Source organism: Tauraco erythrolophus, chromosome 8 (assembly GCF_009769465.1).
Source record: "Tauraco erythrolophus isolate bTauEry1 chromosome 8, bTauEry1.pri, whole genome shotgun sequence".
In the NCBI taxonomy this organism is placed as follows: domain Eukaryota; kingdom Metazoa; phylum Chordata; class Aves; order Musophagiformes; family Musophagidae; genus Tauraco; species Tauraco erythrolophus.
The window spans coordinates 21,267,194-21,290,908 of NC_141472.1; the positions used below are offsets into that span (position 1 = coordinate 21,267,194).

At 40.4% G+C, this 23,715-nt stretch overlaps 1 protein-coding gene across 2 annotated transcripts in view; it reads right to left on the reverse strand.

Moving 5' to 3' along the window:
- Positions 1-22,570, reverse strand: part of RAPGEF4 (Rap guanine nucleotide exchange factor 4) — a 157,223-nt gene extending 134,653 nt beyond the window's left edge. For both annotated transcript variants that reach the window (XM_086616120.1, XM_086616119.1), the window contains exons 1-3: positions 22,506-22,570; positions 9,940-10,082; positions 8,822-8,910 (exon numbers count right to left, since the gene is read on the reverse strand). In XM_086616120.1, coding sequence (XP_086472246.1) covers positions 8,822-8,910; positions 9,940-10,082; positions 22,506-22,570 — 297 coding nt within the window. The remainder of the gene's footprint in view (positions 1-8,821; positions 8,911-9,939; positions 10,083-22,505) is intronic.
- Positions 22,571-23,715: the final 1,145 nt, after the last annotated feature.

The following is a 23,715-nucleotide window of genomic DNA, read 5'->3' on the forward strand; positions in this document are numbered from 1 at the left end:
TGCAAAGCAGAGAACCCAAGAGTCACCTTCACCTTTGGAAGAAATTATGACCTCAGTTCATCTGCCTCTAAAGACTGTTGTGACGATGAGATTCTCCAGAAATGTCAGAGGTGATCAGAAGATAACCAGCATCAGAAATGCAATCTTGGAATATAGATTTCTGCCCTATATGGGCTACCCCCATCAGAAAGAAAATTTCAGTGTTATATTTTCTCAGGAAACACAACTTTCACTTATAATATCCTCTTGTATGTATAACACATTTCTCTATTGTACAAGGTTTGTGTGCAATGTGGTTGTACAGTTTAACCGTTTGCCTTGCTGTTGAAAATGCCGGTAAATTTCTCAACTGTTAATGGGTGCCAACCCATTAATTACCAGACTAAAAATAACAAAAATTATTTTCAGATAAGTCAGGGATTTCAAGAAAACTATTAAAGTCCAAAACAACCTGGAATAGAGTATTCAGGATGGTCCCAAACATGCAGTAAAGTCCACTTCAAAAGAGTCTATATGAGCACATGCCATTCATGTGATGAAAAGATGTCTAAATCAATCCTCTTTGGCCAGGAACTCCTCTGTAGCAGTTCCAATATAAATTATGAGCTAGTGCTGACAAAAAATTAGACACTAGAAATTAAAGAATTTGCTGAATGAAGATCTTTAGATACATATTCTGGTTTAGACTTACAAGTTGCTATGTTCCTGAGCACAGGCTTGAAGCTGAACACTTACATATGTCTCTCTCTAAGCTGGGCCTTAACTGACTGTCTTTTGAGTATTTAAAATAAAATAGCAACAGCATTAAAAATTTGCACTGATACAAACTGCACTTTACTAAGGAAATCATACATGCACAAAGACAAATATATATAAATGTATAAAAACATATGCTAATTTTACTTGATAGTAAAACATTAGAAAAACAGTTTAATTCTAAAATGTAGGATTCATGAAATGTTTACAAAAACAAAAGCAGAAAATTTTGTCATCTCATCCACCACATCCTTGTGGCTGATAACCCAGGAGAGATGCATGAGCATATTTCAGCGTCATTTTCTGTGTTTAAAATTGCATTGTTTTCTTTTCATGCATCTAATAAGTGGTAATAGGCAAATGTTATTAAGATCAAGTTAGTAGCTTTGTAATTGCAGTCCAGTTCCCTGAACCATAGCAAATTGCTTTTGCACAGATATTACCATATAAAATTATGTGTTCAGGAGAACAAAATCAATTATGTCTCAGAAAAGATCCAAGAAGAATTTATCAACTGTCAGAAATAAATTCTCAAGGCAGGCAAATATGAACAGGCACTATTTAAAAAAAAAAAAAAGAATATTTTGGAATGAGCACCTAGGCATCTAAATAGAAGTCTCTAAGAACAGCCTATAACACAGGCTATACATTAAGGTTCTGCCTTAAGCTTTCCTTTCAGAGCTGAAACACTATACACATGCTACCATACTCAGAATTGCATTCAAAGGGGCTACAAAGAAAATGTGTCTACTGCTCACACAAAATTTTATCTTCAGGTCTCCAATACATTATTCTCAACTTTATTTAGAAAGTTCAGATAAAAGATCATTGTTTACGGCAGAATGACCAAATAGCCTGGCAGAAAAAGAAACTTCTCCATTAGGTGGATCATAAGCAGTATTTACATCTTCCAACTTCTTTTTCACTCCCTTCCCTGCCCACCCCCCCCCCAAAAAAACCCCTCCTTTGAAACGCTTCACCATTTTGATTCTTTACAACACTAAAGAACATATCTTTAAAGACAGAACAGAGAAGAAGAGAAAAGAAAACGCGCTGGTTAAGGAACCACTTTCTAAGATAACTCCTGATGAGGCAGCTGTTCAGCCTGAGAAATAAATTAACATTGTGGAGTGTTAAGTCAAGGAGCTGGAATGGTCCTGTTCATTAAAGAAAAGTCCAGCTTTCTACCAAGTGAAAGTTCTTTCAGGTTTTCTCCCTAGCCATCATTGCTCTCCATAGAGATGCAGTTTTGCAGCCAGCTAGGGAGCAGGCCCATCTGTCTTCTTCAAGACTTCAGAGTCCCATTTTCTCTCCACGTCTTGTTTATACATCTCCAGCTTTCTGGGGAATCAGGTGTGCATTTCCTATTACGCCTGTTAACCTTACGCTCAAGAATCTCCTGCTGTTCAGTGTAGACTTCAGGAGGATTGCTGGCAGCTCAAAACTCAGTTTGCTGTTCCTCTCTGCAATCCCAGAAGCAGCAGGAGGTTCTAGCTGCTGGTAACCAGCTAAAATTCACACAGCTATTTAAAAGGCAGTATTACAGGCTTAAAAAGATGAGATTGTTTTCATTGCTATCTGTCCTCTGAACACACTACAAAATGGCAGCATTCAAATCAGAGGCTGTTTGTGTATGCAGTTTCACTGACCCTCACTGGCAGGTGAGACACATGCAGTGAAAGAGTTGTTAAACCTCCTCTCGCATCAATCTAAAACATTATCGAACTTGTAAGACCATTCTATGGAATGGATGAGAATTAGAGACAAGGCTCTGCCTTCCTCCCTTCCCCACCATCACAAGGCACATCCCTGCATACTCCTCCCTGACTTGTGACGCTTTCTATTTTCCAACCTGGCAAATAGAATTTTTGCACTGTGTGTAACTAAATAAGATCATGATGTCTGAAAGAGAAATGAAAAAAACAGGAAAAAAAAAAATTACGAGTGCTAGGTCGAAAAGGATTGAGGATTTTTCTTTGAAATTGTAGTTTATTCAATATTTTGAGTTTATTCAATAAGGGAGTTGATGTAGCTAGTTTAACTTCATTGTTTTCCCACACCTTGTACCTTTATCTCACTCTGCACCTGTGTCCCTCCAGGACTCCATATCATCTCGATGTTTAATTTGAGATCTGGAAAAGCTGGCATTTTGAAAAGTTTGCTTATTATTTGTCCTGTTTTTAGCTGGGACAGTGTTAGCTCTTCTTTTTAGCAGCTAGAAGAGCTCCGTGTTTTGGTTTTACTCAGAGGCTCGCTCTGAGAAGAATGTTGATAGCAAGCTGATGTTTGTGGTTGGACGTGGGACTCCATGGACTTTTCAGTGTGCCGGAGTGCAGAAGCACGGAGGGATAAGGGCGGAGCATAGCCGGGACAAGGGAGACACAATTCCCCTTGTGATTTGTGGTGGAACATAAGATTGAGGGCCAAACTGGCCAATTAGTATTCCATATCATGCAGCATCATGCCCAGTATAAAAGTGAGGGACAGCCGGGAAGAAGGGCTTTTGAGCTTTGGCTCTTTCGCCGCTTCTGCTCTTTTGCGCTTGCTGCGCTTTTTGCTCTATTGCCTTTTTTTTCCTCTTTCTTCCAGTACTCCCACTCTCGGAGTACTGTCTCTCTCTCTCTCTGCCCCTCTCTATTTCGGGGCCTCGCGTTCGTCCAGGATTGCAGCTTTGGGACGAGACGGGCTGCGGATAAGAGGGGGTGGTGAGCATCTACACTGTGTATTACTTATCTGTATTAAATTGTTCTTATCTCAACCCACGGGTTTCCCGTTTCTCCTTTAATTCTCTCCCTCATTCCTGGGGGTGGGGGAGGGTGAGTGACCGGCTGTGTGGGGGGTTCGGTTGCTGGAGCAGCCTAACTCACGACATTATTACTTTGACACAGTTTCATTTGTCCTCAGCAAAAATTTCCTTTTATAACAGAGAAACCAAAGGATACATATGAAAGTAAACTACCTATTCTATGAAGTGATTTTCCTGTTCCATTACCTCCACTGGAGTATGTTTCAGCCGTTCAGATAGGAAATCCTTATCAAACTACTTTTAATGATAACATAGAAATATCTTCCCACACTAGAACTGCGGTTTGCCAACATATGTTAGGCCATCCTCTTTACACAATACAAGGCGATTTGCTTAAAGGAGGTATTATCCTTCTAGAAAGACTCTGATCAATTTCTCTTCTAGTTCCTAATTAAAATATTTACAGATTAGATTAACTGTACTGTAATAACTCATTCATTATTTCCATGCCTTTCTACCTGATCCTCTAAAGGTTACCTGCAGTATCTTGGACTTTTTCCTAGGTTATCCGGCAGACAGAAATGAAATTATTTTTCTCTATTAACTTTCAATAAGATAAGTTCAAAACCAATATTAGTACAACCACAACACTGCGGAGCTCAGCATGGGCCAACACAGCCTGCTTCTCAGCTGAACACGTTAGTCCAGCCGATCTGTGTGTTACAATGGGTAGAGCAGTCCTCATGCTCAAACCAACCAATTTAAAGCTAGCTTGGGCATATTTACACTATGCTACAGACTACAGTACAAACCTATGTCTCGACTTCACATAGGTATTCTTCAAAATACATGATGGCTATTTATATGCATACATAACGGTATTTACATGCAGAAAGCAGTATTGGAAGGACTGCCTTGTTTAAATCCCTTTCCTTATTTCCACTTCATCTTATCACATACCTCCTTTGTCCTCAGTTTCAAACAGCCAGGAAATTCTTCCCTTTCTTACGCAGACATCTGAACCTCTTTCTTCAAAGTCATTCTTCTCAGCAACCCCACTAACTTATTTGGCTTTTGATCCCCAGCACTCTGCATCTTCCTACAACTGACACTGGTGTACCACCCAAGCACCCACAGCTCCTCCTTAAAAGCTTTTCTAAAAAAGGCTCATTGTTTGTAAAGTCAATGCCCTGCGTTCAGATTGGTCTGTTTTTAAAAACTGATCACCTCAAAAAAACTCCACCAAAACACAGGCAAGATAAACTAGCAATAGCCCCCAGTGTGCTACACATTCAGCTGGCAGACTACAGCAAAACTGCAGATCAAATTGCTATTTGGTCTTTGTCTTTCTTCTCTTCATCCCTTCCCATTTTATCAGATAGGAATATAAATCTTAATCATTTGAGGTAAAAGACTCTGAATCGAATTCAGTAAAACACAATGTTGCAGATTCTGATGAAGATGTCGCACCGATGCTTTTGTCATAATGCATTTATTCCCAGCTTTATTCTGAGACGTTACCAACAGTTATCCTTCAGAATTTGTTAATTTTCAAAACAGAGTTCAAAAATTAAACATACACAAGGCAGTCAGCAGTATTTTTAAGACAGCACCAAACTAGGAATATCTCTAAGAGGAACTTTTATTACTATATACTTCGGTTGTAATATTTAGTAGGTAACAGTGCCAAATAAAAATTAAATTCAGAATCTGTTCATAGATGAGGGTAAATACCTCTTTCTGATAGATTTTAAACAGGCTGCATTTTCTGTTTATTTTGAAGGGGCCTTACTAAGTCTTTGTGTGATTTTTAGGAACAATATTTATTAAGGCATTTGTTACACACAAGTTCAGACAAGACCAAAACGGTTCATTACACTTACCTCTGCAATTCATAGTGTGACATTTTTAACTTAAAAAAAAAGTCCCCTTCAGGCTCTTCTTAGTTGTCAAATAACCAGAGAATTCATAAATAAATTGTATAGAAAGCAGACCAGTGACCACTCAGGATGTACTGGATGGGTAATCCTGTCAGAGCTCCGTATTGTAAATTGTATTGTCCCATTTCAGTGGAAAATGAAATGACCACCATGATCAGCCACAGCTAGCATATTTTACCACCTCAGCAGAACAGAACTAACAGTAACAGAGAAATCTGCTCTGGTCAAACTCTTTAGAAAAGGTATACTGTAAATAGTTGAGTAACATTTTCAAACTAGCCATTTTAGTATTAAACATCGCCTGTACTCAAGTTTGTTATGTATTCTAACACTGCCCTCTTGTGACACAATACAGTTTTGCAAGCAGTCAGAAAGGATTTTTAGAAACCGACATGAAGGTGAGGCCTTATCAATGAGATCCTAAATATGTGTGCTCGTCTTTATTAAAACATTTAAATCAGTACATGGAATGCTTCCTCTTATCATAATAGCAAACAATAGGCAACGTTAATATTTCTGTTTATATGAATTCTCAACTTGGTCCTAAACACTATTACTAACGTTTTCTGTGAGAAATCACAGGTGTCTGCATGAGTAAGCTAATGTGCAGCAAGAATGTGCATGGATTAATACTTCAGTAGCTACACTGAAGTCTTGATTCATTACTGCATTTAGACTTCATTTCTAGTGCAAGACATGTAACTACATGCCTCTGTAGGAGAAAAGGCCATTAAGACATTCTGAATAAGCACCAACTAACTGCACAATAACTTACTGCACTTTTAATGGGAGAAAGCTACCAAACACCAAAGGTGACTGCATAAAGAGCTAGCACATGCTAGCTGCTGCACAACACGTTTATTTCCAGGCTTGCTGAAATTTAAGTTCCTCAGGTAGACAGATAAACATCTAATAAAACTGAGACTAATCTTTTTAATCAAGAAAATTGATTTTCCATATTTACATTAACACTGTAGGCATCACCATATAATCATAGGATAATTCAAGCTACAAGAAAACTCAGGAGGTCATCTAGTACAACCTCCTGCTCATCTTATGTATTAAAAGATCATTAGTTGTGTCTAAAGACTTTTTAATCCATAGGAATCTAAATACAAACTTAGCTTCTCTCTTCCTAGAAAAGATGGCATAGTCCTTCTATACTTTTGCATGCGACTACAGACTTCCAAACTTGTAAACTTCTGTATCTCTTCTGCTGTGCTGGAAGTTTCTCATTAGCATTAGTGCCATTTATGGTACAACAGTAATAGCAGAGCAATTAATCATTACTATGACTTTGCAAAGGAAGCTTTGGCTTCTAGGTGCTGTTACCCGAAAATGTGCTCCGGGGTAGGTTACAAGCACCCCTATATTTTAAGTACTGGTCATCCATCCCTAGCTGGGAGCACAATGCTGGCAACTGAGTCTGTCAGGGCCACCCACCTATGGAGACAGACTGTGTTTCCTCCATTATCTGAGTTTGTAGTGAGCAGAGCAGGCAGGGAACGCCAGCAAGTACTTCAGGCTGAAGAATGACCAGCACCATGCCAACACAGAAGTACAGGGAAGACTGGAACAGAGCACCCAGGAACTAAAGGAGCAGGAGACCAAGGACAGACAAGGAAGGACATGGCATAAACACCAAGCTGGAGTAAAACCAGAGAAAATATTGGACTCAAATACTATTTAGGTGTCCCCAACCACCAAACTTATCCAGCACTGGAATGGCAAATGCATGAGCTATGGTCCTTTTGGCAGTGAGGCAAACCATGGAAACTAGGCAGTGGTAAGAATTCAGTTCATTGTTCCTGTGAGAAGGAAACATGAGGTTAAGAAATACTGCAGAATATAATGTCTAGAACTAGATCTACATGAATTGTAGTTCTGTAGTTTCTTATTGGCAGGAAAATGCAGTGAACCTGAACAAGCAGCAAAAAATATTTACATTAGATTTCTTAGAAGGCTGAAGCGTTCCATCCTCCATCTAATGGAACAAATCAACACTCCAAAGAGATTCTTAATTTAACTTCTGCATCCAGAGCACTTTTGTGGATATATTTCTTTCTGATTCAGTAAAGAGCATTGGTCCTTAACAATAGTGTAGTGCCATCTTTTGGCAAACATCAGAAAATATTCCTGATTGCTCTAGACCTGCACAGAAAAGGGTCTCGTAAGAGCCCAACTCTGTTCCAATTGTGACAATACCCACGACAGCCAGGCCATGCTGAGAAATGCTCAAATTAGGCTAATTATATTCTCAATTAGTCTCTACTTAGTACAGAGGTTGCTAAAAATAATTATATGAAAGAAATTCCTTTTGTATCCATCATTTTACTGTAAGAAGTAGAAAGACCCAGTGCTCACACACTGCCCTGACTTGCATTCTGTCCCAATTTCACTGGTGATGCACTGCTCAGCAAAATGAAAAATCCAATTTCTGCCAATCTGCTATAAACAAGAAACTCTCCCCAATCAGCCAAACTTTGGGCAAAGAATACACCACCACCACACCCCCCCCACCATGCTATACTTAATCAAGGTGGGAAAAAGGGGTAGTGTTATACTTCAGGTCCTGGGTAGCTATACCACTCATGTGAACATGGGTCAGAAGTACAACCCCATGCTAAGCTACACAGTTGGGACAATCCCAGATCTCGAACACGGGAGCAGGAAACGGGACACGATGCCTTCCCAAAAGACTCAGCTCACTGCAGGAAGCAAATGACTTGTCAGCATGACATTAGATGACACGAGTGGGAGACTCTCTCCAGGAGAAATATCTCATCTTTTTTTTTCATATTTACTCTAAATTCCCAACTTTGTAAATGCAGGAGTGTCAAGATATTGAGAAATCGCTTGGAATTTGGGGAGAATTTTACTTCTATTTCTGAACACTGAACAGGTATTACCTACAGGCTTCTCGTCTAAGATGGCAGCAGCTCCCATACACTGCTATTACTACAATACTTTCCCATTCTTGCAGTGGAGACTGCAATATGCTGGTATCAGAGCGCACTGTTGGTGGGTTTGGTTTGAATTTTCTGAACACGGACTGAGTTCAAATATTTCCAGAGAATGAGTTAACAACCGTTAGATATTTAGCTTAACTTCATATGGCACTATTAGAAAAGACAGAGGAGACTTGTTTCATACTCAAATGTAGACCCCTTTTCAGAGCATTACATTTCAGTTTTCGTGAAATCAAGGGCATGATTTGCCTCCATAGACAAAGAACAACTGAGACTAAAGGAGACTCAAAGAGACATGTTTGCGACAAGACAAAATATCTGTACGATATATGTCATTATCTACCTCAGCATAAGTCATACCCTTTCTTTGCACTACTGACCGGATGTTTTCAATGAAAAATCTATTTTACCTGGTGGTTGCTTGTATCAGAAACCTTCACATCCAGTGATCCCGTCAGAACAGCATACCAGTTCGTCCCAATATCACCCTGACGGAATACTGGAAAGATGAAATCTTGTAAATAAGACCTATCTCTTTAAGTTTAGCAACATTAACAAGCATTTTCCCTCATATTACTGTACTACTGTAGTCACTGCTGGCACTATAGAATTTGCCATATCAGACTACTTACTTACTATTACAATAATATTTCCAATGATGCTGTAAAGCACATACTTTAGTTAAACAAAACAAACAAACAAGCCAAAAACAACAACAAAAAAAGACTTTTTGAACAATGTCCCTTTGAAATTCAGAATCTTCCAATGCAGACACAGCTCCCGCTGACTTCAGTAAGAGTTCTGGCTGAGAAGCAACTGCAGGACTTCGATGTACAGGTATTCCAACTGTGTGATTACAGAGTATCAACATTCCTATTGCTCTAAGCAAACCCCAGTTCTGTGTGCCTAAAGCATGCTAGATTTACCTCATGGGTACCTGAGACTCTACCAAATACCACAGGTCTCCATCAGCTATTCCCCTGGTACAGCTCACAGGACCATCACTTATCCCATCTTATCTTCCTAGACCAAGCACAGCTGTCCACCTTCATCTGACATATGGGCTGCCAGAGCAGACACAGAGCTGTTGCACCCCACAGCAGTATGCAGCTCTGCAAATCTGTCTTATGTTATCCAGAGCGACTGCGAACCACACACATATGCCTAGGTGATATGCCTAGGTGATACACTTTTGCCCCTGACATCACAAAGCACCTACAAAACAGCTCAGTAATACATTTACAGGGGAAGAATTAGGTTTAAGGGCAATGACTTGCTTCTAATCTTTCAACAAAACAATGGCAGAGTCCTAAATCCAATAATGTGTGCCTTGTTACCATAGATTCACTACACACTGTATTTGTAGAGCAAGCAGCACTTTAGTCCTGCCTTCCCCCATGACTATGACTGTAAACAATTTTATGGCTGTTCCACTGACTCTGCTCTCTCATTGATCTCCTAGAGACAATCCCAGCCTAATCCCTAATTTTATCTACATAAAATAGATCATCATATGAAGCTCTCTTACGTGTGATTCCTTTTTCCAGATTTTCATAATATCCACAGAGACATATCTGCTGGAGAAGGTTTGGATGAAATTTCTCAAAAGCTTTCACTTCTTTCAGTCGTGTGAATATTATATCTACATCTTCACTGGAACGTTCTAAAGGTCTGCAAGAAAATAACAGACAAAATTCTCAAGGGCTTTATCAGACAAGTATCCCCACCTGCATGAACCAAACTTACAAATGTTTGCATTAAACATCACACTATAATATAAAGCAATTGAAATGCATTTCCCAGGTACATAATGAAACCCTTCCAAAACATCCTAACAACTATCTGTTAACAACTTGGGTAGTAATAACTACAAAAGTATATATGACGATACAGTCCTTATCTGAAAGAGCTTAAAATGATAGACAGTTTTAAGTTTGTAAGGGAGCACGAATAAACAGATGTCCAAACACACAAGAGGTCTGTGGAATCGGTGCCCAAAACAGAAGTTCTCGATTTGGCTAAAATAAAAGCTTCAGATATCAGCAGTAACTCCTACATCCATATCTCTCTTCTGCATTTTACTGGGTACAAATAAACTTTAGTGTTCTGTTTTCTCTTCTCACTTGCAAGCAAGAATGACAACTTAATATGCAGTTTCTGTCTCTTAATGTTGGACAAATTAAATATGAAAGCAAGAATCTTAACTCTTCATTGGAAAGAGTAGAGTTTTAATCTAAATATTTAAAATATTTAAAATCTATGACAGTTACACCTTAAAAAAACCAATTTTTCAAGAAAAATAAAATTGTAGAACTCCCTCCAGCAAAGAAGCATGTGGACCAGAAGTTCAGCAGGTTCAGAAAACTACTACATATTTATGAAACTAAAGTGAATTAGCTCCATAACATACATTTCCAATGTGATTATCAAACGTTATGAATCAGCAGGTAAGCCAACCACTAGCTGACAGCATTAGAAAGAATCTTTCATAACAGACTAAATGCCTACCTCTATGCACAGAAAGAAACATAAAACATTCCTAAGAGATCATGCTGGATCAGATGCTGGAATCACTTATGTATAAAGGGCTACCAGAAAGACAGACAAGTGTCAATGATCATTAGACCTATCACTCACTCAAATCCTGCTAGTTCGTTTTACTGACAAAAATGTTCTTTTAGCCAGTGGATGAGCTTCTAAATGAACAGAAGCCCGGCAGCTTTCAATGCACAAAGACTAAGTTCACAAATACGTATCTTTATCATATTGTTTTTACTCCCACAGTATAAGCAGTCCTTCCAATAGGATTTCTTTTAAAGATTCCTCTTGGGAATCAAAGACTTAAGGGATCCAAATCTTTGTCTCATGGAAGAAGCCTATATCCTACTCACATTGAATTTCTGTCTCTCATCTTTCTTATTAAATTAAGTCTAGGAGGGATTAAATCTTTATCCTCATTTATACTCCAACTTACCCTTATTAACTACAGATGAGAATAATAACTCTCTGGTGTACACAGTTGATTCTACATCACAGTGACATCCTCTTACCATTTCAAACCACAACCAACTACAACAGCTCCCTTTTGAAATATTTCAAGCAAGATGTTCACTCATTCCCTTTTTTCGACTGTGCACTAGCTGACAGGTACTAATAAGCATTAACTCTCTCGCCAAAATCCTTTTAAGAAGCTTAGGAGGTGCAGCTTGCAAGTAGATTTAAAATCCATTTATACAAGATCCCTACCCAAACTACACTAGCACTTGGAACACTAACTCCTTTAATTTATGGACTCTCAAAGTTAACAGCAAAACCTGACAAGGAAAAAAAAAAAAAGGAGATCATTCTCAGAATATCCCGTTCCTAAAAAATCTGTGTCTGAGACTGTTTCCTTCATACAACTGCTCACAGCTGACTCTGTTCAAGTTCATCAGTTCATTTGCACAGAATTCACTGTAGGATCTCGGTGGTTTTAATTGTCTGATGAATTTGGACAGGGAAAAAGCAAACAGGGTTAGCAAACAACACGCACCAGATTGCATAAATGTAACACTGTTCTGTCAGTGCTCCTTCTGAAACGTGAGTGCAGAAATGTCTTCCACTTCTGGTCCTGTCAAAAGGACAAGATGCGGGGGGGATTTAATTCATAGAGTGTGTCACTTTTTTTCCTGAGAGTAGCTGAAGGCTCAAGAGATGGAGTTTCCATCTAGTTCAGAAGAAGGTGAGAGCAGGGCTTGCTTCCATCGATGTGACATAGGGTGTCTTGTGCCAGGTAGATGAACTGCAGGAAAAGTTCTTTGTTCTGATAAAACTGCTTCATGATCTCAGTAAAGTGAGTCATCATGGAAGGACAAGCATTCTCACAGGTAGGATCTGATCAGAGCTCGTGGGAAATACTGATAATGTTTAGGAGTAAGGAATTAACTAACACTAGGTGTCCAAAGCTAAGATGGCCCTTAGTCCTTATCAGGACATGGAATTTTGCCTGTGTACAAACTCCAGATTGCAGTCTAACAGTAGTAGTAGTAGCACTCAAACTCACTTCTGTTAAGTGCTTATAATCTATTACAATGCTACTGGTTTCAAAAGGATAGTTTTACTTAGTGAGAGAGCATAAAGAGAATAATAAAATACTACGGCATCAATTAACTGCTTTTACACGTGCCTGCAAAACTCAGGCAAAGTCTACTTTCTACAAACTACCTTTTAATAAAATTATCATCATTGTAACTGTTGTCATCATCATTAAATTAACATTAATTACTCTATTTATGATGCCAAATTTTGTTTACTACTTCCTAAGTACAAGCTGCCTAGCATGGAACAACATCGGTACAGGACAACATAAATTTACTTCCTCATTGCGGCTATCTTACTAAATTGCTGTAAACTTGGCTTTTTTAAAGTATACTTTGGAATAATATTTGAACAGCTAATATAATATATTCCTTAGGACATTAATGATTAAATCTATTAATTAGAAAGCTCTACCGATGGCAGATGGAGAATTATTCAAGCTTTAATGTCACTGTAGTCACACTGATTGGAGGCTGCTATTAACCCAGTAAGCAACCATTCCCCAAACCAGTGAGATGGGCTGCAAAAGTCAATCTCAAGGAGGTAAATCTCCCTACACGCCCTACGTGGCTCCAGAAGCCTCTGCAAAGGCTTTTCTAGAGACCATATCAGAGCACCTGAGGGACTCCTCTGTGATCACCACTGCAGTTCTCAAGAGAGCAATCTCACTGAGCTTAACCCCTCTCTGATAAACTCATGCTGGTGAGGATGTCCTTCTGTTGTGTGCTGTGACGTTGATGCTGTTATGCTACTGAAGTGGCCCCTCACTGCTGATGCTGCAGTTACAACTCATTATCTGTGAGCGTAAGAAGTTAAAAAATGCATTTCAGTGAGACTTCAACTACCACTAGATTTTCTGCTAAAGCTTCTGTCCTTTCCTAAGTGTACTCCTGTTTCTGAAAGCTTTAGCCCTGTCCCAGTTTTAGCTGGGACAGAGTTTTTTTTAACAGCCAGAAGAGCTCCCTGTTTTGGTTTCACTCAGAGGCTCACTCTGAGAAGAATGTTGATAGCAAGCTGATGTTTGTGGTTGGAAGTGAAACTCCAAGGACTTTTCAGTGTGCGGAGTACAGAAACACGGCAGGATAAGGGGGGAGCATAGCTGGGACAAGGGGGACACGATTCCCCTTGTCATTTGTGTGGAACTTAAGACTGAGGGCCAAACTGGCCAATTAGTATTCCATATCATGCAGCGTCATGCCCAGTATAAAAGCGAGGGTCAGCCGGGAAGAGGGGCTTTTGCGCTTTTGCTCTTTTTGCACTTTTGCTCTTTTGCGCTTGCTGCGCTGTTGCTCTGCTGTTTTTTTTTTTTCTTTCTCTCTCTCTCTCTTTCTCTCCCTCTCTGCCCCTCTCTATTTCGGGGCCTCGTGTTCGTCCGGGATTTGCAGTTTTCGGGACGAGACGGGCTTCGCATACGAGGGGTGGTGAGCACCTACATTGTATTAAATCATCTGTATTAAATCACTCTTATCTCAACCCACGGGTTTCACGTTTATCCTTTAATTCTCTCCCTCATTCCTGGGGGTGGGGGAGGGGGAGTGACCGGCTGTGTGTGGGGCGGTTCAACATAACCCACGACAAGCCCAATATTTGGAACAGGACCACAGGTGAATCTAAGAGAGTGGACAACTCTCTTAAATCAATCGAAATTCTTCAGCTCACAACAGTTTGGTAAAGGTATGAGTTAGAGTAGAAGCATTTTAAAGCAAGGCCATCCTTCTTGTAGAAAATCTATGACTCTATGCAGTGAAGTGCCCACTCCCTAGGCTGCCCCACCCAATTTAAAATAAATTTTAAGTAAAACAAACTGTGTTACATTTGTCTTCACCTTTTTTGCTTAAAAAACACAGCTTCTTACTCCTTTTTCGCAACTTTTCAGTATCTTTGTGTAGTAGCTGCTACTCCTTAAGTATGCAGGGTACAACCCCAGAAAGAGCTTTACCAGCTGCTGTAAGAACCACACTTTACTAACTGGCCCAGTAACCATAACTGAGTAGGTATCATGCCATGACCATGGCAAACATGGAAATGAAAACTTCACATTTAGTATCTCTTACCATGAAGGATAATGCATGAGTGACACTCCCATACCCCAGCTCCAATCTTCAACTTAGTTACTGACTGTCCCTAAATTTGTATCTCAACAAGGTACTGTGCTGACATCCCATTTCACTGTGGCCAAAGTGAGGTGGGCATTTTCAGTGTTGCAAAGCAGGGCTACGAAATTATTAGGAAATGACGAAAACCAAGAGTTTTAATTTATTTTCACTACTGTACAAGCCTTTCCGCTTTGTTTGACCACTGAATGCTTTATCCAGCTCTTATGATATTACTAATTTGCCCCTTCAGAGCACAGTAAGTCTTACCTGGCAGTAATGTTTTCACGCAAGACATCACCTGTCTTCTGCTTCTTCAATACAACAGCACAGCACACGTACACACAAGTGACAGCATCAGTGCTAGTTACACATCTTCATTCAATTATGTCAATAAGGCTTCTTTAAAGGATATTTTACCCCTGATTTATTTGGCTGTGAAGATTTCACGCATGTATTTTATGGAGATAAAACAATTTTCTTGACAATGTCTGCCTGACTGTCTGTAAAAGGAGATTATAAAAAACCTGCCAGAAGTGTATCTTCAAAGGGCTAGTTAGTATTTTTAAGTGCAAAGTATTCAAGCTCAAAGTTTAAAAACAGATAGAGGATAACTGCTACAATTCTTCACGTACGCAATTTGGGCAAGTATTTCTGTTAGTGTGTAGCATATATAGCTTTATAAAAAAATATTTTGATGGTGTTAAAATTAAATATTTTAAAGTTTATGTATGCTATGAAAGACCTGTTACCCTAGAAGAAAGGAACAAGTTGGAGTTGTTTCTTTTTTTTTTTATCAAGTTTCTCTAAATAGAACTTATTACCTTCTCTGCTACCATATAATACGTCCTTTTTTTAAGGTTCTTCCTCAGAATTGGTTTGACACTTGAAAAAAACACAAACAAAACAGAAGATACATAGCTTTACCTTCTTTGCCAAGATACCTCCAGAATTTTAAAATGTTTATTTCTGTAACTTCTGTTCAAAAATCTGAACCCGGCTCCAAGTGAATGAGAACACAAAGCAGTAGGATGCAGAAGACTACTAGTACCAAGATACTATTTTCCCTTAGGGAGAGAAGTGCAACATCGAAGCACTTCTCTCCTCTAGGCAATGCTGTAAGGCTCTTTGACTTTCAATTTCTCTTTGAGAAAGGGAAGTTTAAGAGACGGATACCAGTGACCTATGAAAGCACTTTGGACTTGTGGTTGCCTTAAATGCTAGATATAAATGAAGCTACTTTTAATCTGAACTAATGCCTAGATTAGAGTTTACCTCCACGGAGACAGAAGGCAATCAAATCTCCCCAAGAGGCACTTTGCACTGGTTACAGTAGTATTCCTTTCCCTTGTATGGGAAAAGCCTCGTCATGAGGCTTTCAAAAAACAGTCAAATTACAGTTCTTTTCTTTTTATTTCATGAGACTTTATGATTTCAGTTTCTACATTTCCTCTGACACACAGGAAATAAAATTTTATTTAAACTCTGTTCTCTAGGATTCTTATACATACAAATCATTCCCTTTTTTGAAAAAAAAAAAAAAAAAAAGATGCAACACAATCAAAACTGCTGATGCTTAGTTTCCAACAAATTATTACTGTCACCTACACTCAGAAGCCCTGTGATAATCTCTCATGTCCTGTTAACGCAAGGCACGCCAAATGCTGTAGATAATCCTGATGTACACAAGTACTGATTGATCACCCAGTTAAATGCAGACCAACAGGCTGTCAGCTGCAGTCAGACAGATTTTGTAATATGAGTTCTGTCTTCCTCAGTGAGGGCCAAAAGAATGCAAATATGGGGGACTCTCCTTTACCTACACACTCATCATTTTTATATTAATCAATTATATTTGTGCCTCCAACTCAGTTTGGCCAATGCACTGAAAAATTATTGGAGGGTTAGACAGAGCAATCAAATGCACTTCGTTTCTTTATATATCCTGCTCTACAAAGTATGTATCCTTCCAACAGGTCAATTTTTAGATTTGTATAAACAGTGGAATGGCAAAAGACTTATTTGTTAAGTAATGATATTCATAAAGATTTAACTCAAGTTAAAAATACACTATCTGAACAATATGGCTATAATAGGAAACAAAATATAAAAGAAATTTTTTCACCTTCATAGGCTTTTTAAAAAGATAAAATACTTCAAGAGAAAAAAAAATTGCAAGGAAATGTTCTCCTTTCATTTATGAAAATTTTTATATATGGTGCACGCTTTGCAACCAAGGTGTGACTAAACCTTATTGAATAAACCCTCTAACTTTCACAGACATGAACTGGAGCTCAGGACAGTTAAAATTCCGTTTGACAGAAGCAGATCTGGATGAAATTACATTAACCAGCACTGTAGCTTCACAATAGACATTAAAAGCACTTTAATACTTCGACAGACTCTGAGATACATTGCAAATGAAATTTGTAATTGAACAATTTGCACAAGTGATGATATCCTTTGATTCAAACTGTGGCCATCACCATCCACCGACACACTAGGTTAAATGCACCTTTACTCATTTAGGACCTGCATTGTTACAGGTTATGAAAATTTAAAACTTAGAGCAACTATGAAATAACTTCTACAGGTTTACATTGACATACATTTTGACAACTGCTGAATTCAAAGATGAAGTGGAAAGTCAGTTCAGGAAACATTCATTGAGGATACTGATAAAACAGCAGGAGCAGTAAGTGATCACGCCAAACATAGCACAGAAAATACTAAAAGAACAAGAGAAGTATCATAAGAATGATAAGCTTGTTAAATGCAGCAAATTATAAGATGCAGATGAAAACAGATGTCACACTGGATAAAAAAAAGACTTGTATTTGAAAAATACCTGGTGGCCACCTGACTTTGAGGGCATGATTTCAGTTAGCTGGTTTGTTGTTTTTTCATTGCTTTGCTGGAATATGAGTTTTTGTTATAAAACAAATTTAATCTGCTCAGAATACAGGATTGTAGAAATCAATTCCTAATGACATGCCAGAAATAACTCAGGTAATGACAGTTTAGACATGTTTCCAGTATCACCTAGTAAAAGAGAAAACTTTGGTTTTCTTTTTTGTGGTACAGTTGCACAAGTACCACATCAATCATGCAGCCACTTCACAAGACTATCAACTAAATTTGAAGATATCATGTCCTAATAGGCATATGCACGTACTAGTTTGCTCCAGTGGGCCATGACAATGTTTATACACATGAATGCAAGGGCAATCACTATTTCTTCCTCTTAATACCTGTCCATAGAACAAGTGTGTAACTTACTGCTGTCACATGTAACAAATGGAAGCTGGTATGAGAAATGCCTAACCCTGTGAGCAGAGACTAAAACAGCTTGAATTTGTTTAAAATACAACTCCTGCTCTCACTATGAGTTATTTTGAATTCATATATTCAATAAAATACACAGACCAACAAGCTTGTGGCAAGCTATATTAACAATTATTTTGGTCTCTCTGAGGAGATACGGAAAGAAAAAGGGCTTTTTTATTATTCATCAAAGACTGTACCTTTGCACTGGACTAGAAAATGAGCTGCATGATGCGGAAAGATAAATTTGTTATTATTCATCACTCTCAGAAGATTGCACCTTTGCGTAAGTGCTAGAAAGCACTTAAGGCTGTGTCTACACTGCTCTGTCTCTGAGTTTCCACGTCCACCACGGTGCCTGCTGCTGATATATCCCCAAGCAGACTCGATTCAAGCCTGTATCAGCTTAGCCACATACTAAATACAGAGAGAAAAAGCCAAGCATGCAGGCCAACAGGAGCTGCAATGTATGTCTGTGATTTTGTTCAGATCCAAACTACGTGAAAAACAGTATTTTTTTTTCTATGGATTTGTTACAAATAAAAAGCAAGGGTAGAAATTTAAAGTATATTTAAAAGTCGGTGTATGTTTTACTAACTGTATAAATATATATTTAAAAAGTAAATAAAATGGCATCATAAAGCAATTCTAAAATATTCCCATATTGCCTGATTATAAATCTATATCCCATTATCTTTGACATAATTATAGGTTATAGAGGATGACTAGCATTTTCCATATTTCTTTTACAACTCTTTCAGAATATCAGTTCTTCGTTCTGGGCTATCTGTATATTCACAAGAGATCTGTTGACTACTAAGCATTTATAAATAACTTACATCTCAATTATATGTTATAATGAACTAAAAAACAAATCCTGATTCAAATATGTTGCTGTTACATACCTTCAGTCTGATTTGCACTCAAATCTATGGGAGCTTGGCTGAACGTACAGATCTGGGATATCATCCTGTATGTGTTACTTTGGGTTTGTTAGATGTAAATGATGGAAGTCAAAAGTCTAACAAGGATGACAAGGACATGAAAGGTCAGTATGTACAATACGTCCTTGAAGCACCCATTCATACTTAAATAATTTATAAATAGCTGAGCAAAGAGCATAAGATTCTTAGCACAATAAGTTACATGCTTCGCTCTGTGATCTGCTCCTCCAGTGTGCTAAGGCACTGAAGGTTGCATTTAATATAGAGAAAAACACAAGACGCCATAGGCAGGTATGAAATCCTAGGACTTCTGACTGCTGTGAATGCTGTACATCATTAAAAAGTTTGTATTTGAACCCAATTAAAACACTTCCCTGAATTCACAACTGTGATCAGGTTTAGAGAAATAACAGTCATATAAAAAATACTTGGTCTACCACTCAGTAAAGATATGTCAACACGGAAATTTCCTAGTTAGATAGTCTTTCGTGTGAAAGAAACCATGAGAGTAGAGGAGACATTGTTCCTAAGCTAATTATACACACTTGCATAAATCAGCAACTTTCTTTTAACCATGTCCAGATCAGATACACAGAAAAATGCTAAGATGGTAGGCATGCTTCTGCTCCCTAGGAAATCAGTGGTAAGGCAACTATTTATTTCAAAGATAAAAGGACTGGCTTCCTTAACAGAAAAATTATTTACATCTCCAGGCACAACAAGGATGTACAGTTGCTCACTGCTGACCCTCTCTCTCCCCTGCAAAAATAAAATATTCCTGACAGAACACAATGTTCTGAACTTTTCTGTTTCTGCTTTTCCTTACCTTTGCACGTGTGACTTTATATATAAATACTGTCCTGAGTATTGGATTAAGTGCTGATCTTTGGCTTTTGTGGTTAGTAACCACACACAGAACATGTATCGTCGAAGCATTGATGGTCCTAGCCCACAGTACCCTACACAGTAGTAACGCCTCTCCTTTTGGTGGTTCTTCATTTTTATATGTGTTCTCACTTTAGATGTTAGTAGTTCTAGTTTCATATGTGACTTGGGGTTAAAAAAAAAGACCATATAAAAAATACATAATTTCTCCACATGAAGTATTTTGTTGTTTCCATTTAGAGTTTAATTCTCCTTTTCTTAAAGAATGAAGTTGGATAATCCATATTACATGCCATTTTAATTATCTTCGCTGAGGCTTACCTACAACTGTAATGCCTACCAGTTTTAGAAGTCTTCCTCCTGAAAATATAAATATATTCATTAACTAAAATGTATTAAAACTACCTTTATTATTTAATTAAAAAACCATCGTATCCTACAGATAATTGACTCATTAAATGATCCTATATTTACAGAATCCATACCTAGGTTAGAAAATGCCATAAGGTTTTTTAAAAGGCTTAAAATACAGAGAAATTACATAATAATTCAAACGAATATAGATAGACCATCTATAGAAAAGAAATACACTCTAAAAACATAAATGTACAAATCAATTCAAAATGCTTTATCTAATAGTACTTAGGTTCATATAGTACTTTTCCAACACAGTTTTAACTGCATTTTTTAAATAGAAAAAACAGAACAAAACACCTAAGTGTATTTCCTATGATTACAAAGCAAAGCATGGCAGAGAACAGGAAAAAACCTACAATCTCTCATGTCCTGGATTTATCTACATCCAGATTGCCTCCTGGAAAAGAAAGATAGTAATATATAATCCTTCAGGGCACCTAGAACTGATTCTTTCCACTCAACAAATTGGTGCTACTAGCTTACGCCAAGTAACAAAGAGGGAAGAAAAAGTCTCATCTTAACAGCTCTAATGAAATTCCCCCATTATAAAAATGGTCAGCATATTAATTTTAATATAATGGCAGAGAGATTTCTAACTGAAATGGCTTACATGTGTTTCCTAAAAACATCACGCACTCCCCAAGGCTATGCACCTCATTAGCACGAACCCCTGAATTTTAGTTCACAATCTAGATCTCACAATTTATTGCATTTAGGAAACCTGAGAAGTGACAGGATCACCTATTTAAAAGTACTGGGGCCCTCTGTTTCACTTTGTTGTTTATATAGCACCACCTGTTCTGTTTGTTTTTACATTTAGAGTATTTTCGACATTTATATACACTATTTAACATCTAAGAGGTCCGTCTTAAGTCACATGTTACAGAGAGGATCAGTATTCGTGGTAGGTGTCTAGACCAAAAGTTTCATTGGCTTCTTAGAGTTTGCTGCCCGGACTGTTAAGGAAAACTTAATCAGAGGTGCAGTCCTACAACAGCAGGAGGAAATGGCAGAAATGATGAGAAGGGGAAGGCTCCTTCTGTGCGCACAAAGGCTTCTCTCCACAGCACAGCCCCAAATGGCGTGAACGAACTGTCAAAAGCTGGCTAATGATGCTCAGTAAACCACTACACGCCACGTCAGTGAATCCTCTCTGATAGCTTTATTTGAACCGTATAGCATATTTATGGTCTCAATTTTTGTTAACTACTTGTTAACTATTATTTCGTTAATTATTGTTAACTGTATCCTAGACTACAGGAGACACAGCGAGCGTTCAGAAATCAAATGACTTCACTTCTGAACTAATCCAGCGTGCTGAAGGCAGGAACACACCAAAGGACGTCCAAACCACCCACCACGCAACTCGACACTGTGAGGCTCACTCTCTGCTGCAACACCCAGAGAAAACACTTCAAATAATTATTTGTTTTTAATAATTAAATAATCTGCCTGTATTTTCAGACGTGAGCATGCCACCTCTGAGCACACGCCAGCCACCCGTAACTCGCACCCGCGCAGTGCTGTCCGCCCACCCACACCTGACCGCCACAAACGCTCCCTCCAGCCCAGGGCACAACCGCAGGCCCTCGCCCCGGGCCGCCGCAGCGGCGAGCAGAGGCTGCCGCCACCTTCGGCTGACCCTTTCGGGGCGGACATTTTTTTCTCCCCTCCGGCCATTAGTGCTGCACCTGCTTGCGCCACGGGGCACGCTGAGGCGAGGGTCTGCCCCTTCCCGCCCGCCCGGTCAGGCGGCTGGGCCGGGGGCCGCAAAGCGGCGGGGAGCGGTGTGCCGAGGTGAGCCGAGCCGGGAGGCGCTGTGCTGAGGGGAGGCGAGGCCGGGGCCGGTGCGCTGAGGGGAGCGGCTGTGAGGCGAGGTGGAGCGCAGGCTGAGGCGCCAACGCCGCGGGCAGCAGGTCTGCCATGGCCGGCACGGCACGGCACGGCACGGCACGGCACGGCGGGACCCCGCGCGGCAACCGCAGGCCCCCGGGCCGCGACGCCCTCTCCCCGCCCTGGAGCTGACCCTCCTCCACCACGTGCGGCGTTCTCCGGGCAGCAGAGCCCGGCAGAGAGCAGCTGTCCCCGGTGGGGACTGCCCGTCCCCTCCGCTGCCGGGAGCATTTCGAGCCTCTCATCCTGCCCCACCGCCCCTGCTCTGCTTCGTCCGGGCATTTTGCTTCCCACCTGCACGCTCCTTATGTAAGGCAGGATCTGATGGGGAGCGGGGGGGGTGTCAGCACACACACACACAGACATATGTACATACATGCATGCATGCACGCGTGCAGAGGGGGGCAGGTTACACGCACGCAGCATCCCCTCTGCAGCCGCTTCTGTGAAGATGCCGATACCTTTTATCCAGACAAGCGATCCACTCGCCGGAGGATGAGGAATGGGAGGTGTGAGCGGCGACCATGTTGGACAAGGATCAGGTCGCCGCGCACCCGGTTGGCGGCGGCTCCCCCCGCCCGCCGGTCGGTCGGTCGGTCCGTCCTTCCTCGCTCCCTCCCTCCGCGCACGGCGCGATGGGCTCGCCCAGGCCCCGCGGCAGCGCGCCCGGCCCGCCGCAGGCAGCTGTGCGCGGGGGTTCGGGGGCGGCCGGCCCGCGCCGGCCCTCCCGCCTCGGCCCGCGGCTGGGCTCTGCCCTGGCGCCGCCGCGGCTGCCCGGCAGGAGCACCCGGCCCTGCCGACCCGCAGCCGGTAGCGGTTCCTGCCGGTAGCGGCTCGGGGAGGGGGCGGCCGCCAGGCGAGGAGCCCTTGGTCTGGGGTAGGGAAGTATGACCAGGCTGGAAAGGAGTTGCTCCCCTCCTGGAAGGTGTTGTCGTCCTCCCCCGGCTTTCCTGAGCTCCTCATTACGCGCACTTGAGCCTGGCTTACTGGTCCCTGCCCTTGCTTCACCAGAGATGTCCTTGACAGGGGTTGGGGGTAGAGGGGAAATAAAAGCTTTTTAATGGTAATAAGCATCTCAGGAGTATTTTAGCAGCTCTGCGGAGCCCTGTGTGTCAGTCCCCCTGTAGTAAACCCACAGTAGCTGAGGGGAAGGTGCAGTCCACAAATTTTTCTGAAGCCTTTCTCCAGACAGCTGATCATCCTGTCACCTCCCATGAAACTGTGTCCTAAGAGCTCTGGTTTCTTCTAGGTGAAAAATGAGCTGGGCAGTACAGCCTCTGAACAGTATTTAACAACTGGAAAGAATTCAATACACAGCATGAGAAAGGTGAGTCTAGTGTGCAGTGAAACTGTCCACGCCCTTCTGTTGTGATAACATGGCCTGCTAGATGCAGGTTTTTTAAGGATGCTTATGCATACATGATTAAAAATGTGATGAGCAGAGGAAGGAATGCAGAGCAGCAAGTCTCTCTGTTTTGCAAAATTCTATGTGAAATATTTTCTACAAAATATTTCAGGATCTAGATAATATCTTCCCAAGTAATCTGTGTATAACCGTAAGCTTCAGCTTACAGTCAACACAACCTGCCTTGAGTAGAGTGGGAGAACGGTAAGAAGCTACACAAATCTCACCAGGATGTTTGGGATTACATGTAGATGATAGCAAAGTAA